Source organism: Apis mellifera, linkage group LG5, assembly GCF_003254395.2.
Source record: "Apis mellifera strain DH4 linkage group LG5, Amel_HAv3.1, whole genome shotgun sequence".
Lineage (NCBI taxonomy): Eukaryota > Metazoa > Arthropoda > Insecta > Hymenoptera > Apidae > Apis > Apis mellifera.
Window position 1 is genome coordinate 11,991,811 of NC_037642.1, and position 17,237 is coordinate 12,009,047.

Sequence of the window (17,237 nt, forward strand, 5' to 3'; positions counted from 1 at the left end):
AATTTTATATTTTTAAAAGAAATAGTAAGATAAATAAATTTGGAAAAAAATATTATTATAAATTTAATAATACTATTTAAAATATATAAAATAAAAAAAACTATAATATATAATATATAAAAATAAAAAAAACTGAATTTAAAATTATTTAATCGAAAAGTTGCATAAGTTCATCATCGTTATTCTTAAATTTTGATAAAAAATTTTTTTTAAATTATTTTTCTTAGGATGCTACTTCATTTTTTTCATTACATTTAATACAATTAAATAAAATTTTAATAAGAAAACTTCTAATAGATTTAAATTTGAATAAAATAACATTTTGACATTTTTTTTTATTCATGATATTTCATATGAATTGTATCTAAATTCCATCCTTTTCCATTACATGATTTTTCTCACACATTCAAATCTATATCCACAAAATATCTTTTTCGAATTAAACTTTCTTTCTGTATAACATCATGTTTTTCCTTGTATTATATTATTTTATTTTGCTAGCAAATTTATAATCAATCAAATAATCATATATATCTTATTTTTACTTTTTTATAGTTATTTTCTTTTCTCACATCTCTCTTTTTTTATATATTTTATATTCTTTACTTCTCTTATTATTATTAATATTAATATTATATTAATTTATATTATATAATATATATAATATTAATATTTATATTTTTTACATAATAATCATAGAAATTGAAGTGCTACTATTAAACTTTCTTTTGTTATGTTAAAAAGTTAAATTTGAATAGGATAAATAAATAATTTTTTGTAATTAAAAAATAAAGTGATATTACAAACCTTTAAAAAATGAGAAAATTTTAATAGTTCAAAATTTGTATAAGCATATAATAGTTTATTAAATAGAATATAATAAAAATTTATAAACAATTATTTATAATCACTTTTTAAATTTTTTTTTTAAAAAGGCTTTTCGTTTTTTCTCCAAAGCTTCCATACGCATGTCTTCTAAATCTTCCATAATGCCTCAAAAAAAATAATTTTAATTTATTATTTTCATAAATAATTTAATAGAAAAATTATAAAATATTATAAAAAGACCCTTTACCTATTTTAGTAGATACATATTCTTCTTTGAGTTGTTGTGCAAAACTGCTTTCCATTGCTGCATCATCATCATTGTCTACATATTTATATTTATTTTTATCATAACCGAATATTTCACTTATATATTTACTATAATCTTCATTTCCTTCTTCTACTTCATCATCAATGAAATCTTCAAGTTCAGAATCATATTCCTCTTCATCCTCATCATCTATTATGCGACCTGCATATTTAAATATATAAAAACATATATAAAATTTCAATCACGAAAATATTTATTCATTTATACTATTTTTTCCAATTTAATAAATAAAAGCAAAATTTTTCTTACGTTTATTATTAATGAATGATTTTTTCTGTTCCCTTAAATGAGGCACATGTTTAGATTTAATTGATTTAAGATCTGATGGTGGAAATTGTTTTATTTTATCGTTCATTGTTTGTGATATACGACATTTTGTTACATTAGATTTTAGAGATTCTTTTTGTGCATTTTTTAATAATTCTTGTTTGTCTAAGATTTTCATTTTTGGTACTGATTTGTCACATTTTGCATTTTTTATATCCTCAATGTGTGTTTTGCTTATTTTTAATTTTTTCTTTTCTTCTTCAATAGTTTGTCGCATTTCTTCTAATTTTTTTCTTTCTATTTCTAATTTTTTCCTTTCTTCTAAAAGTATATCTCTTTCAGATACTTTTGATATGTTGTACTTATTTATGTTGAGTTTGTTAAGATTAATTTTGTCAGTGGGTTTTTTATTAGTTGAAGATTGCAATCCCGTTATTTTCGAAGGAATTTTGTTCAAAATTGCAGGTACTGTATTTATCTTCTCGGACACATTTGAAACTTTATTACTACAATTAGTATTGTTACGATTATCTTGTATTTTATTTGATTTAGATGCAACAATGCTTGCCTCTTTATTATTTACATTACCAAGTTTATTTCTTTGTTCTTTTCGTTCTCGCCATTCTTTTTCTTTTGCATATTCTTTCATTTGTTTTTTTGTCATTAGTCTTTCTGGTTCATCATTTCTTGGCTTAACATCGATAATAATTGGTTCATGTTGTTTCTTTTCAGCAATTTTCAATAATTCTGTAAAATCAATTGGTGGTGGTACAGGTTTTTTTTTGGATTTTGGTTTTTCATCTTTTTCTTTTTTATCATCTTTAGTATCTTTCTCAATTTTTTCTTGTAATTCTGTTTCCGTTTCTTTTACAACAAGCTTTCTTTTTCGACGATGTCCTAAAGTTTCTTCTTCTTCTTGCTGTTTTAAAGCTTGTTTCACTCTGTCCTTAAATCATAATTAAATAATCATAATTAATAATTATTAATATATTATATAATATTTAAATTATATTGACACATATTAAAAATATTATAAATATAACTAAAACATATTTTTTTTGTTTTAATAAAAAAACAACTTTTTAACAATTTAAAATGCTATAATCTTTTTATATTATAATAATAATATATTAAAGTAAATATATTTTCATACCTTTGTAGATGCTATATCTTTTATTGTCTTCTTTCGGCAGTCATTAAATATTGGTTTTTGCGAAGATGTATTATTATATTTACTCATTAACTGATTATAAAAAGCAGATGCTTCCTGTGAAACATATCCATAATCATCTTCATCAGGTTGTGATGGACCTAAAAACAAATGAAAGTATCTAAATATTTAATATTCAATATTAATTAAAATGTGTTTCTGCATGTATTATTCATCTATTCATATTTCATGCATACTTTATTTATTTTATCTTTCAATCTTTATTATATTATTAATTTTTAATATATTCAGCATAATAATAAAAAAACATAATCAATATATATATATAGTTGATATATCCTAATAAACATTAACATTAAAATATAATTTTTTGATAATTTATTTAATCATATATATCATATTTTTTTCAATAGGAAATTAGAATAATATCAAAAAATTAAAAGCAGTCTTTATATCATATATTGGAAGTATATTTTATAGAATAATTAAGTTTATACGAAATTATTAAGTTCGAAAAAATAATTTTTTATTGTTAACAATATAGAAAATAGTAAAATAGTATAGAATGTAAAAAATATATATCATGATATATATATGTACATATGCAATAATTCCACATATTTGATTTAATCATCTGAAAAATTGAATTTTATATTGCAAAATCATGTTATTACAATATAATGGAATAAATTTTCAATTTTACAGTAATGCTAAATTAAATTTTATTAAATCATATAGAATATATATATATAAATCGTAATATATACTTTTTTTTGAATTATATATATATATATATATGTATATTATATGAAATTAAAATAAATTAAATTTATTGTTGCTAATTTGGCACATTATTAATTTATATAGAATCATAAATTTTTTTAATTTAGATTCAAAACAAACAATCAAGAGAAACAGAAATGTACAATTTTTTTTAAGTTATAATGATCCAATATAATTTTATAATAAGTATAATAAGAGTAAAAGAAGTTTCATTTTAATGTTGAGATTTACAAAACATTTAAGAAATGTAAAATTATTTCTTTACCTTTAATCCTTAATAGATGTTTTAACAATTATATATCTTTTTTTCAGTCAATATATTGATATAAACAAAATGATTATATTTTAGCTTAAATTTTATTCTTTTTTGAAAATTTAATGTGATTTATGAGATATAAGTTATTATTTGATGGATAAAATAATATTATAATAATCATATATAATAATATAATTATAAATAACAAAAACAATACAAAACTTCTAAAAAGAATAAAATTTGATAGCAAAATATAAAAAAATATAATACAAATAAATGATAAATGAAAAAACTAAATTATGAAAAATAATAATAATATATGAAAAAATTTAATTAATGATAAGAAAACAATTTACATTATAATAAGTTCAACCTAGCAAAAGTCAATTTTAATAAAGTGAAAATTATTTCAATTGGTTATAAAATCCTATATGACAAAATTATATATGTGTTATATATATATTATAAAATATCCTGAATTAAGATTGTAAAGAATATATCTCTCTGTTTTAATTGTCCTATATTTATTCATTTAAAAAGATTTGCAATGCTCCAAGAGATACTTTTATTGATTTTTTTTCAATAATTAAAAAAAGAATTTAATTAATTAATTAAACGCAATTTTATTATTCTTCATTTTTGCCTTATTTTGATTTGTGGAAAATTTATTAAATTTCTTATTTATTTCATCCCATTAACTTCGACACTTTATACTTGAATTTTAAAGAAGATATAAACTTGAAACTATTTCATTTCAGATACATCATCTGTTGTATTTACGAACTTTTTTAATTAATTAACTTGACATAGTTATATTAAATATTAAAAATTAAATGAAAACACAATTAAAGCAAAGAAAAGAAAATTAAACTAGGACAGAATGAGCAATCACTATAAGTAAAAAAAACTAATTTGGGATAAAGAAAAAGCAGAGTAATATCAGAAAAAAATGAATGACTATAAATATAAAAAATTCATATAAATCATATAGAAACTAGATATGATAATGATAAAGAAAATAGTAAAAAATATTAAGAAAATGAATAAATCATATAATAGTGAATACCAGACACACAAAAAAAGAGACCAATGCATAAGCCAATAAATAGGAAGACCCAGACCAAAAAGGGAAAAAAAATGCGTACTTATTATTATTACATACAAATGATTTATCAATATGGATACAATTTCATATTTATTTCCTCTTTAAACAACAAAGTATACTTGTTAGAGCATCAAAGTTAATAGTAGCTTAGCATCTGAACATTTATTGTTATTATGTATCACTTTATGCATTCAAAACTTGATCAATAATAATAAAAATCAATTTAGAGTTTGGCCCCTAAACTACTCAAGACTTATATTTACTCTGACCTGAATTGTTTGGTATCCTTGGCCATGTAAATCCACAAAATCTCACTGCCCTGTTGGACGGTGGAAAAGTAAGAAGGCATTGCGTTGATTGTATATATTCATATTCAATTACCTGTGGGCAAAAATACTGCCCATTATGGATATATAGACTGATACTTCTAAATACTCATTAATATGTAGATCATTGATCATACACAGAATTATAATAATTTATTTTGCAGAACCCACATGATAACCTTACATTCATCTTCATTGCATTTATACATCAAATTTATAAGATATAAATATGTTCATGTTATTTAATATATAACAATAAATAGTAAAAAGTATATTTAAAATAAATTTCTTATATATTTTCTTATATATTATATTTTATAATAATAAATTATTGATAATTATAATGCAACATTATTCATATAATAAATATAATCATATTCAATAAAAATAATATAATTTAAATTAAAATATATAAATCTAATTCTTTATTTTTTATATAAATCCTATAAATTCTTTATTTTTTATTATTTATGAAATCCTCATTATCATAATATTTAAGTTAATAGTAATAATATTACATTAAAAAACAAAATATGATAATGCTAAATGATAAATAATTATAATATAATTATAATAATAATTATAATAAAAATTAATATTTATGAAATTTGATAAATCAATGTACCAAGTCTCATATTTCTTTAAAATTTCATAAGAATTTAAAAAAAATATAATAAATTTAAATAAAAAATATAAACAAATATAAATAATGAATCTTTTGAAAATTATTAATATTTTCAAAAATAAATTTTTTTATAAGATTAATATATTTATTTTATTTAATTTCAGATTAAAAATATTTAATTCTTAATATAAAAAACACATTTTTATGCTTATATAATAATATTTCATACCTGCTATTGTAACAGCTGTGTTCTCATTATCAATTGCATCTGCCAGTACAGATTTATTTGCAGCTTTACATACTTTTAAATGTTTATTTATTCGACTTTGGGCTTTATGATCACGTAATGCTAATAAATTCTAAATAATAAAAGAATAATAACATTATAAATTTATACAATAAATAAATATATATTATAAATATATAACTTAAATAAAAATTTAATACCTCTCTTTTTTTTTTTTCCTCTAATGCTTTCTGTCTTTCTTCTTCTTCCTTACGAGCTAAAAATTTTTTTATATTTTCGGAAAGTGATTTGCTTTGTTTAGTTGGTTTTTTAGGTGGAGAGAATTTTGTTTGGTAACAAGCAATCGGCTATAAAAAAAAAACAAAATATAATTTTATTAAAAATAAATGATTTTATAAATAAAGAAATATTAAAAAATATATATATATAATAACCTGCTTGTTATTTTCATTTTTTTGTGCTACACTCAGCAAAGTACCAAAATCCATTTTAATAGTAAAAACAAAGAATATAATAAATTATAGATATCTTTCATGACATATTTATCATATTTGCACATTAAGTTCACATTTTAACATTTCATCATAATTATTTAAACATTATTATGTGCGAATTCGTTCTATAAATTATCAATTAAATTGGACGACAAAATTTACAACTGATCATATAAATACTTTCGAACGATTACTAGAAACAAAGGTCTTCGAAATAAGAATGAACTAAATGTTTGCAAGATATTGTCACAAACAAATTAAAGGATAGATCTACCACTGTATGAAATTTTATATTTCATGTTCTGAATAGAGTTACTAGAAATCGGGATAAAGTAGGCAGCGACGTCAAAGAATAATAAAATAAGAAAATGTTTGCATATAACGATACATCATCAGATTTTCATTTATTAGATTACTATTGCCGAGCAATGCATCGCGTCATGCGTTAGAATATTTTGTGAGGTCGTTATTTTTCTCATTTCTTATAAAAACAAAAATATAATATATCTTATATAGATATCTTATATAGATATATAATATCTATATCTTATTAAATAGTGAAACACATTTTGAAAGAAAAAAATAATACAAGTGTATATAATTCGTTTATTATCAGATAAAAGAAGTAAATAGTAAAGTAAAAGAAGAATAAAAATAGGTTAAAAATTGTGGAATCAATGCCATCTTCAGTGTAGCAAATGAATATAAGTAAGGAAAGCAAATAGTAAAAGAAAGATAAATATATTAAAAATTGATAGCATCATCTCTTAAGTGCCAAAAATATCTTTTTAAAAACACTTAAAAAAATGATTCCTTTTATTATTTGATTTATTTGATTTTATCTTGATTTTGGAGAGATTTTTTTTAGATATCTTTGGTATTCAAAAGATGGTATTGATTGTCAATTCTTATTTTACTATCTTTATCTTACTATTTGCTTTCACATTAGTTTCATCTGCGGCACTCCATATATGGCGCTAATTTTCATATTTTTATTCTATTTTTTCTTTTTATTTTCTCACCATTTATTCTCCTTGTTTATTTGTTCTGCAAAATTTTTATTCAATAATTTTGTTTATATGTAATTAATTTAATTTAATTTAACCGCTTTAAGATGATATATATGTAACATATATATACAATAAATTAAGTTAAAATCAATCAAATGATATCTTAATTGCATAGCCGGCAGTTTATGACATTTATATTAAAAATATAGTTTAAATCTAAAATTATTACAAACTTAGTTCAAATTTAATGAACTTTTGATTTTATTTCTATGTTTACAAAAAAAACGATTATCGATTTATTTAAGTGTATCAAATCAATATCGATATTATAATATCCTTTTTTATTTTGTTGTTTTTATAAATTATTAATTTCTTGACATTTTTATTCTCAATTTTTTTTTTAAATTTCTTTTAATTTTTTTTAAGTTGATCTGATTGCTCATTTTTTAAATTATTATTTTATGTATATTTTGCAACAAAAGATTTAAACACTCTTTAAAATCAATGATGAAGCAGTTTTTCGAAAACTTTGTCACTTTTTTTTATATGTATAAAATAAGTATGTATTAAATAGTGCTGAATTTTTTTAAATCTGTGTCTAAAATATATTGCGTATATATTATACTATTAATTGTATGAATTTTATCAATATGTGTACTTTAGTAGAAAGAAATTCAAAAACGCAGGTATATATAAATATATATTAAACTAATATAAATATAAATTAAAATAATAATTTGTATTAAATATTTTTATTTTTATAAAAATATTTTAAATTTTTTATTTACAATATATTTGAAAATTATATGTAAAATAATCTTTCCTTTTAAATATAATAATAATTATTATTATTATTTAATTGTATGGTGAATGAAATTAACTAATTAAATAATTTTTATATGCTTTAGGAAAATGGCATATGTCAAATAATATTTGAAATGTCGACCAGAATTTTAAAACATTTTTTGAAATGTTCGTTTATCCAATTTCATGTAATATTTGATATATTGATAGATTTAATTTTTGGATTATATTATAAAAATGATATACAAAAAGTTCCTCCAATCAAGAATAACTTAATATTAATGAGTGCTTCAGAATTAGCTGAAAAAATCAGGTATTTAATAAATTTTACGTTTGATTATATTTATATACAATATTAATTTTTTAATATTATTTATTCAATATGTTGAAAATTAATTGTATGAAATATAAACTACAAGATATTCAATTTCTGATTAAAATATTCAAAATATTTTTTTAATATGAAAATGAAAATATGCAACTTATCATATAGATTCTTTTTGAATATTTTACATAATCTTTAAGTAATGATCATTTGATTATTTATTTGATAGTCATAAATGTACTTAAAAAGATATAAGTGTTTATTTACTTATTAAAAAATATTTCATTTTTTTTTAATCTTATAATTAAATATCAATTTAATAAATTAATCTTATAATTAATTATCTTATATTTAATCTTATAATTAAATATCAATTTAATAAATTAATTATTCAATTTAAAAAATCAATTTAAAAAATAAATAAATACAAATAATCTTAATATAGTAAAAACAAATAAATCAATTTAAATAAAAATTAGATAAGATTAAATAAATCAGTTCAAGGTTTAGTTGTTATATTAATTAAAAGTTGTTATATTTGATTAAAAAAACTAATAATTAAATTTAAAATTTTTTAAATTTAATATAAAATTAAATTTATTATATAAATGGTTTTATAGAACAAAAAAAATATCATCATTAGAAGTTGTAACGGCATTTATAGAAAGAGCAAAGGAAGTAAATGAAATAATAAATGCAGTTGTTGAAGATAGATATTCTGATGCTTTAGAAGAAGCGAAAGAAATAGACAAACTTTTACAAACATTAGAAAATACTGATTTAATAAAAGAAAAAAAACCATTTTTGGGTGTTCCTTTTACAACAAAAGAAAGCAATGAAGCAAAAGGTAATTTAAATATGCTGATAGTTATACATATTATGAAAAAAGCCTAAAAATCTGAAAAGAATTTTTAATTATATTTTTTATTAGGTTCTAAATGAGTTATTTATTATTGAATATTTATTTTTTAATTATTTAGGTATGCTTCATACAATGGGTTTAATAAGTAGACGTAATTTTCGTTCTCAAGAAGATGCAACTGCAATACATCTTATAAAAAATGTTGGTGGAATTTTAATAGCAAAAACAAATATTCCTGAACTAAATTTATGGACTGAATCAAGAAACAATTTATATGGACAAACATGTAATCCATATGATACCACTAGAAATGTTGGTGGAAGTAGTGGTGGAGAAGCAGCAATTACTGCTGCTTGTGGAACTGCATTTTCTGTTGCCAGTGATATTGGTGGTTCTATTAGAATGCCAGCTTTCTTCAATGGAGTATTTGGATTTAAACCAACTGCAGGTTTTTATATTTTATTAACTTACAAATTTCAAATATTACTATGACATTTCAAATATTACTATATTTTATAAAATTATGATATAATCAGAAAAAAAAATGATTTAAAAATATAATATAAAATAATATAGAAATACTAAATGAATTAGAAAATTGCATGAAATACAATTTTTTTGTATAGAATTCTGTTTTTGAGAAAATTGAATTTGAAAATTTATTGAATACAACTTTTAGACAAAATTTATTTTATTTTATTTATTCTTAATATAAGTCGTAATTAAGTTGTTTTTAATTGTTTAACTATTTCTAGTTATGTTTAATAATTTTATAATGCAGCATTTTAAAACATTTCAAAGATTTCTATTTATAATAAACAAAATATTATTCAAATTCTCATTCTTTGAAATTTCGAGATTTTTTAAATCTTGATATTATCAAGAATTTCGATATTTTCAAATCGCAACATAATCTCTGAAATTCGATGCAACATTCTTGTTTTAATAAATATTTATTAAATATATAATTATTTATAATAAATTAAATATTTCTGATAATAATTTTATATAAATTAATAATATATGATTTTAGGTTTAACACCACTAAAAGGTATTGGACTTCGACAAGAAGATTATCCTAACTCAATGGCAGAAGTAGGTCCAATATGTAAGAAAGCAGAAGATTTAATACCTCTTTTAAAAGTTTTAATTCAAGATAAAATATCATTACTTAATCTTAATGCAGAAGTAGATATAACACAACTTAATATTTTTTATCAAGAAAATTCAGGTGATATAAGAGCAAGTAAAATAAATTATGAAATGAGAACAGCTCTATTAAAAGTTGTGCAACATTTTAAAGAAGTTAATGGATCTGTAACAAAAGTAAGTTTATTATGTATTATAAAAGTTGTATTATTTCATTATAACAGCACTTGTGATAATGATAATAATATGTAATATATAATCATTATTATTCATTTAACATTTTAATTATAATTTCATTTATTTTTATACATATATAAATTTATAGTATATAAATTTTTATATATAATAAATTTATATATATTTATTATATTTTTATATATAATAAATTTATATATAATAAATTTTTATATATAAATTTATTATATTTTTATATATAATAAATTTATATATAATAAATTTTTATATATAAATTTTGAACTTGATTATAAATATATATATTTCATATTTATTATATCATATTTCATATACTATATTTTATGTTTTTTGTTTTTAAATAATTATATTTGCATTACAGATAAAAATACCTGGTTCTGAATATAGTTATCGATTGTGGAGATTTTGGATGACACAAGAAAATATGGATTTCAAATTAAATATAACAAATAGAAAGGTATAAATTTATATAATTTTATAAAGATATATTATATTACATATATATAGTGAAAAAATAAATAATTAATTAAAAATTATTAAGACTATTAATTTGCTTGCTATTGAAATATCTTTTTTCACGCGATTAAAAAAATATCATATAACATGAATTGTTATTATTAATTCCAAATATATTTAAAATCATATAGTGTAGTTATATATAATAACAAAAAAAAAAAAATAAAACATATTAAAGCCGAATTGTTTTTTTTAGTATCGTACGAGTGCTTTTACAGAAATTTCAAAATTGTTAACTGGAAAGTGTGAATTAACGTTCGCTGCAATTCTGAAATTAATTGATGAAGATTTATTTCCTGCAGAAGATCCTAAATGGGCAATGAATGTTACTACAAATATGAAAAACTATTTAATGGTAAGATTTTACTTAATATAATTTTTTTATTAAGTAATTATAAATTATAAATTTTTCTTAAAATATTTATTATATTATTATATTATATTATATTGAGATTTATTCACAGAATAATTTGTTCATTAAATGTAAGGAAAAAATAATCATTTCAATGTAATCATTTAAATATCTAATATATTCAATTGGATATATTGGATATACAACAATTTATTAGCAATATATATAATTATTTATATTATTTGCATTTTCTTTGATTTTTATAAAATTTTATAAGATTTCTTAAAATCTTAAATAAATCATAATTGATAATAATTGATAAAATTTTATAAGATTTCTTAAAATCTTAAATAAATCATAATTGATAATAAATAGATATAAAGATATATAAAGATATAAATTAATCTTAATTTTAATCTTAATTTTTAAGTTATAAAAGTTTATTAATTATTAATTTATAAAATTATAAAGTTTGATAGTGCTCTTTCATTTTCAGAATAAATTAGAACATAATGGGATACTATTTTATCCATCTTCACCTTATTCAGCTGGATACCATTATACAGCTTTTTTAAGACCATATAATTTTGGTTATTGGTGTCTTTTCAATGTTTTGAAATTTCCAGTTTGTCAAGTGCCTCTTGGTATTGATAAAAATGGATTGCCTATTGGGGTGCAGGTGAAATTATTATTGAATAATTGAATTTGAAAAAAAGATTTAATTTTACATGTTTGATAGTAAACTTTGAATACTTGATAATTTAAAAGATAATTTTATAATTTTTTTATTTTAGGTCATAGCAGCTCCCTATAATGATCATCTATGTTTAGCTGTAGCACGAGAATTGGAGAAAGTATTTGGTGGTTGGGTTCCACCATCTTAATTTGTTATAAAACCGATGTTAATTCAATTTAATAATTTATAATAATAATTATCAGATATTATTAATGTAAGATTTTTTATTATATTGTTTTATATATTGTTATTATGATACATTATTATATTTGTTAATATATAAATAGAATAATAATAAGTTAATAGCATATTTTTATTTTCTAACTTTTATATAAATATAAATATATAAGATATAATAAATATTATTCAACATTCATATTAAATGTAAAATATTTAATAATTATAGATATAAATTGATTAATGTTATCATTATCATATGTATACATAGATATAATATATTAAAAATTAATAATATATACATTAAAAAACATAAAATACATTCAATGCATAGCGAAATATTTAATGCAATACCAACTGTAATTTTTGTTATTATATGCTATTATATAAAATAATATATAATAATAATAATATATGTATATATATTATTATTATATAGATGAATTTTAATTGCTAAATTAAAAATTTAATTTTTTAACATTATGATATAATTATTTTTAAACATTTTGATAGAAGTTATGAAAATAAACATGGATTTCAATAAAACATTTTATTTCATATAAGAAGAAATGTTATTTATGTTGTAATAACAATATATTTTTTAATATCACATTTTTATCGGAATGTAGACTACCAATACACATATTAAAAAATTGAAAAATATTAGATAAATTATCAATATTATTATATAATGTAAGTATAAAACTATAACGCCATATTAATGGTTCAATATTACTTGAAGATTCAAGTAATAATAAAAATAAATTTTTAGCTTTATTCCAATCTTTTTTATTAATATATGATTTTATTTCAGAGAGAATTCTGTGTCTTGAAAAACTTATTGGATATTGTCTTTCACTCTTTTTATAATAATGTATGATTTTACATTGAGTATCGATATTCTGTAATTTTTTTATCTTTTCCATTTTTATCTTTTTTTTCAATCCATCTTTTTTATTTAACCAAAGTATTTCAATAGCTTGATTCTATAAATAATATATTTTTTCTTATCAATAATTTTAAACTTATATTAGAAAACTTTATTGTTACATACCACTTTTGTTTTTTTTATCTTCTGCATTTTATTTTATTTTCTATTGGTTAGAATAGTTTATTTAATTTTAATAAAACAAAAAAAAATTTTTAAATTTGTATAAATAATGTATATATAATTATACTATTTATGTATATTTAATTAAAATAATTCTTCAAAAATTTATAAGACATTTTCATAACTTCTAAGAGTATTTGACAAGTAAAATATAATAAATAATTTTAATATTAAAAATTCATTTGAAATTAAAAATTATACATATACACAATTGAAATGTTTAGGGATTATTTCAACCGCCATAATGATTTCATTCATAGTCAATCTAATGAAAAAAACAAATATATCATAAAATCATAGGAAAACGCAAATAACCAAAATTATTAATTTTTAGTAATTTTAATAATAGATACAAATCTAACTATTATTATTGAATTTATTTACTTTCAACATGATTTAAAGCTATAATTGCAAATAAAATTATAAATATCTATGAAATAGTTACAAGAACACATCAAATACTAGTGATATACTTTTCTAAAACATACATAATCAAAGATTGATATATAAAAATACATAACAATATCCAAAAGTTTTTAAAATTAAAATTTATAGAGAGAATTATAAAATATAATTAATAAAAGAATTTTTCTGTAATTATTAAATTTTTTAAATTTATCTTTCTATAAACCCATTTAAAAAATAATAAATTTTCAAAATGATATTATTATTTAGTGACATCTAGCATGATTATATAATTTAAGTATTTGTAGCTGTAGTGATCTTTCAATTATAGACATATTTCATGGAATAAATATTTTCAAAATTGTAAATTAAATCTTTTAAAAGTTTAATGAGTTTAGATATTAATTTACACGAAATAAATTAAATTTATAGTATTTTTATATTAAATATTTTTGTGTGTAGATGATTAATTTTCAAAGCATTAAATGTTTATTGTGAATATTGTCTAAATTTTATGATATAGAATCTGCATTGTGGAACATTAAAAACAGTACATGTATCCACACTTCGGTGTGTGTATGTTAGATGCTTTGATAACGTCTTCAGTACAAAATAACTATAGTTAAAGCCCTCAGTATTATCAATATAAACTAAAAACAATGAGCTTTAACCGATTTTTAATAATAAATGAGTATTTTTTGTATATATGTGCAATAAACTATTTTTTTTTATCTATAGTATTAGGTGAAAGTGAACCAATATATGATGGTAGATTTCAAATGATAATGACATCTATGGTAAGTATTTAATTTAATTATTTTGTATTAAATAATATATATTTACTCATATATTAATATTCATAATATATATTAGAAACCTGAAAATGCAATACCATCACAAACCAAGGATAACCTTGGTTTTCTACATGCATTTGTAGCATCTTTATCTGTCATCGTTGTTTCTGAGTTGGGAGACAAAACTTTCTTTATTGCTGCTATTATGGCAATGAAACATCCAAGATTGACAGTTTTTATAGGAGCAATTAGTGCTTTAGCTTTAATGACTCTTCTTTCAGGTATCATTAAATATATAATTTTTGTAAAATACTTTTGTAGCATACACATACATACAGAGAGTATTACATATGCTATATATACATTTATTATATATAGAAAAATTCACTTGAAAAATAAACTTAGCATTTGAAAATAATTAAAAAAATTCATGTAAAATATTCTATTTTATTTTAGTTATGAAATATAATAAACTTCTCTATTCTGTATATATTAAATTTTATGAAAATCTGATTAGTATTAAATTTAATAATATTATTATGAGCTTTAATCAGCAATGTTCATCAATAATTAATATATATAAAGGAATATTCATGATATGTATATATATATATATATATATATATATATTTCATAAAATATTAAAAAAATTATTATTTTACTTCAAAAAACAAAATTAAATATAATATATATTTAAATTAAATATAATATAACGTATAATATATATTTCATAACATTTTTTTATTTATTCTTAAATGCTGATTTTTTTCTGAAATAATTTTCAAATTTTAAAAATATTTTTTCAAATATATGAACAAAATAAATGATATAATGATTATTATAAGTGAATATTTCTTAAATAAAATTAAAATAATTAAGTAAAATCATTGCAATTTTTATGATCTTAAAAAACATTTTAGTATATATATTAATATATATGTAATAATATTTTTAAATGATATAATAACAATAATAATAATAATAAATGATAAAAAAAATGTATCATATATATTATAAGTATAATATCTATATAAAATAATAGAAAACTTAATAAAAGAAGAAAATAAAATGAAAAAACTTTTTATAAATAAACTTTCTAATTGTTTATTTGATTTGAGAGATATTCATTTATAATTATTTATTTTTATATTAAAATTATAACAACTATGTTTTTTTAACCTTTAGTAATTTTTGGATATGCTGCAACCATAATTCCTAGTATTTATACATATTATATTTCTACTGCACTTTTTGCTTTATTTGGTTTAAAAATGTTACGAGATGGTTATAAAATGTCTGCAACTGAAGGACAAGAGGAATTAGAAGAAGTACAATCAGACTTAAGAAAACGAGAGGATGAGGTATGAGTATTAAAAATATAAATAGTTTCAAAGAATTTTTCATTAGATTTTATAGTATAAGTGTTTTGAAACTATTCCTTTAACATTTTTGCAGGAATTAAATAATTTTTAAATATCATCACTTTCAGTATGAAAAAGAAACAGGAAGCACTTTAGTACAAGATCCAGAAACTGGTGTTATAAGGAAAGCAACAAAAATTAGTGCACTGATGCTCCTATCTAGGATATTTCTTCAAGCATTTACGTTAACATTTCTTGCAGAATGGGGTGATCGTTCACAACTTACAACTATTATACTTGCAGCAAGAGAGGTTAATGACATTTATATTTAATATTTAACATTGTAATATTTATTTTCTATAATTCTAGAATCATAGAAAAATTTAGGATATGTTTATATAAAAAGAAATATAAAAGATGTATAAAAATTTATTATTTTTAGGATGTTTATGGAGTTGTAATAGGTGGAATATTGGGACACTCATTTTGCACAGGATTAGCAGTATTAGGAGGACGAATGATAGCTCAAAAAATTTCAGTGAGAACAGGTAAAATGCTATTTTTTTATAATAAAAAAATAGATATTATCAAAAAAATTTTAGAATCATATAATCTAGATATATATAAATACAAATTAAATATTAACATATAATAATGAAACAAAAAATAATAATTGGAAATATTTTTATTATTCTTAGTGACCATAATTGGTGGATTGGTATTTCTACTATTTGCTTTAACGGCACTTTTTATTAGTCCTACGGAAGATGTATGAAAATAATATACAGTATTTATGTAGCTATATGTCATGAAATATATTTTGCTATAAGATAATGTACATATTTTTTCTATTTGTGTACAGACTGTTATGAAATAGTAAAAATCATAATGTACACTAAATTTTATTTCTGAAAAGTACTTATGTATATATTTTGTACATTATGTTTAAAATTATATTGATATAAATAATTAATAATGTGAATAAAATTATT

At 19.1% G+C, this 17,237-nt stretch overlaps 4 protein-coding genes across 5 annotated transcripts; 2 read left to right on the plus strand and 2 right to left on the minus strand.

Annotated features, from left to right (window-relative positions):
* Window positions 1–833: 833 nt before the first annotated feature.
* On the minus strand, window positions 834–6,630 carry LOC412227 (protein SPT2 homolog). Its single transcript, XM_395689.7, has 7 exons — window positions 6,371–6,630; window positions 6,137–6,283; window positions 5,919–6,048; window positions 2,577–2,734; window positions 1,406–2,369; window positions 1,076–1,297; window positions 834–993 (listed from the first exon to the last, which is right to left on the minus strand). The coding sequence occupies exons 1-7, from the start codon at window positions 6,422–6,424 to the stop codon at window positions 908–910; spliced, it is 1,761 nt and encodes a 586-aa protein (XP_395689.6). The 5' UTR covers window positions 6,425–6,630; the 3' UTR covers window positions 834–907.
* A 104-nt stretch (window positions 6,631–6,734) lies between these two features.
* Window positions 6,735–12,610, plus strand: LOC727271 (fatty-acid amide hydrolase 2-A). Of its 2 annotated transcripts, XM_026440713.1 has the most exons (10): window positions 6,735–7,138; window positions 8,104–8,126; window positions 8,349–8,557; window positions 9,190–9,416; window positions 9,550–9,879; window positions 10,465–10,757; window positions 11,155–11,250; window positions 11,506–11,664; window positions 12,158–12,340; window positions 12,456–12,610. In XM_026440713.1, exons 1-10 carry the CDS (start codon window positions 7,129–7,131, stop codon window positions 12,543–12,545), a joined length of 1,620 nt encoding a protein of 539 aa, XP_026296498.1. In that variant the 5' UTR covers window positions 6,735–7,128; the 3' UTR covers window positions 12,546–12,610. The 2 variants fall into 2 exon arrangements, with proteins under 2 accessions (XP_026296498.1, XP_026296497.1); XM_026440712.1 differs by lacking the exon at window positions 6,735–7,138 and having other exon boundaries at window positions 8,076–8,126.
* A 499-nt stretch (window positions 12,611–13,109) lies between these two features.
* Window positions 13,110–13,981, minus strand: LOC107964405. The gene is made up of 2 exons (XM_016912115.2): window positions 13,629–13,981; window positions 13,110–13,560 (listed from the first exon to the last, which is right to left on the minus strand). The coding sequence occupies exons 1-2, from the start codon at window positions 13,653–13,655 to the stop codon at window positions 13,147–13,149; spliced, it is 441 nt and encodes a 146-aa protein (XP_016767604.1). The 5' UTR covers window positions 13,656–13,981; the 3' UTR covers window positions 13,110–13,146.
* A 458-nt stretch (window positions 13,982–14,439) lies between these two features.
* On the plus strand, window positions 14,440–17,083 carry LOC551441 (transmembrane protein 165). The gene is made up of 6 exons (XM_623834.5): window positions 14,440–14,887; window positions 14,964–15,165; window positions 16,070–16,245; window positions 16,374–16,556; window positions 16,688–16,793; window positions 16,944–17,083. The coding sequence occupies exons 1-6, from the start codon at window positions 14,750–14,752 to the stop codon at window positions 17,018–17,020; spliced, it is 882 nt and encodes a 293-aa protein (XP_623837.2). The 5' UTR covers window positions 14,440–14,749; the 3' UTR covers window positions 17,021–17,083.
* The last annotated feature ends 154 nt before the right edge of the window (window positions 17,084–17,237 follow it).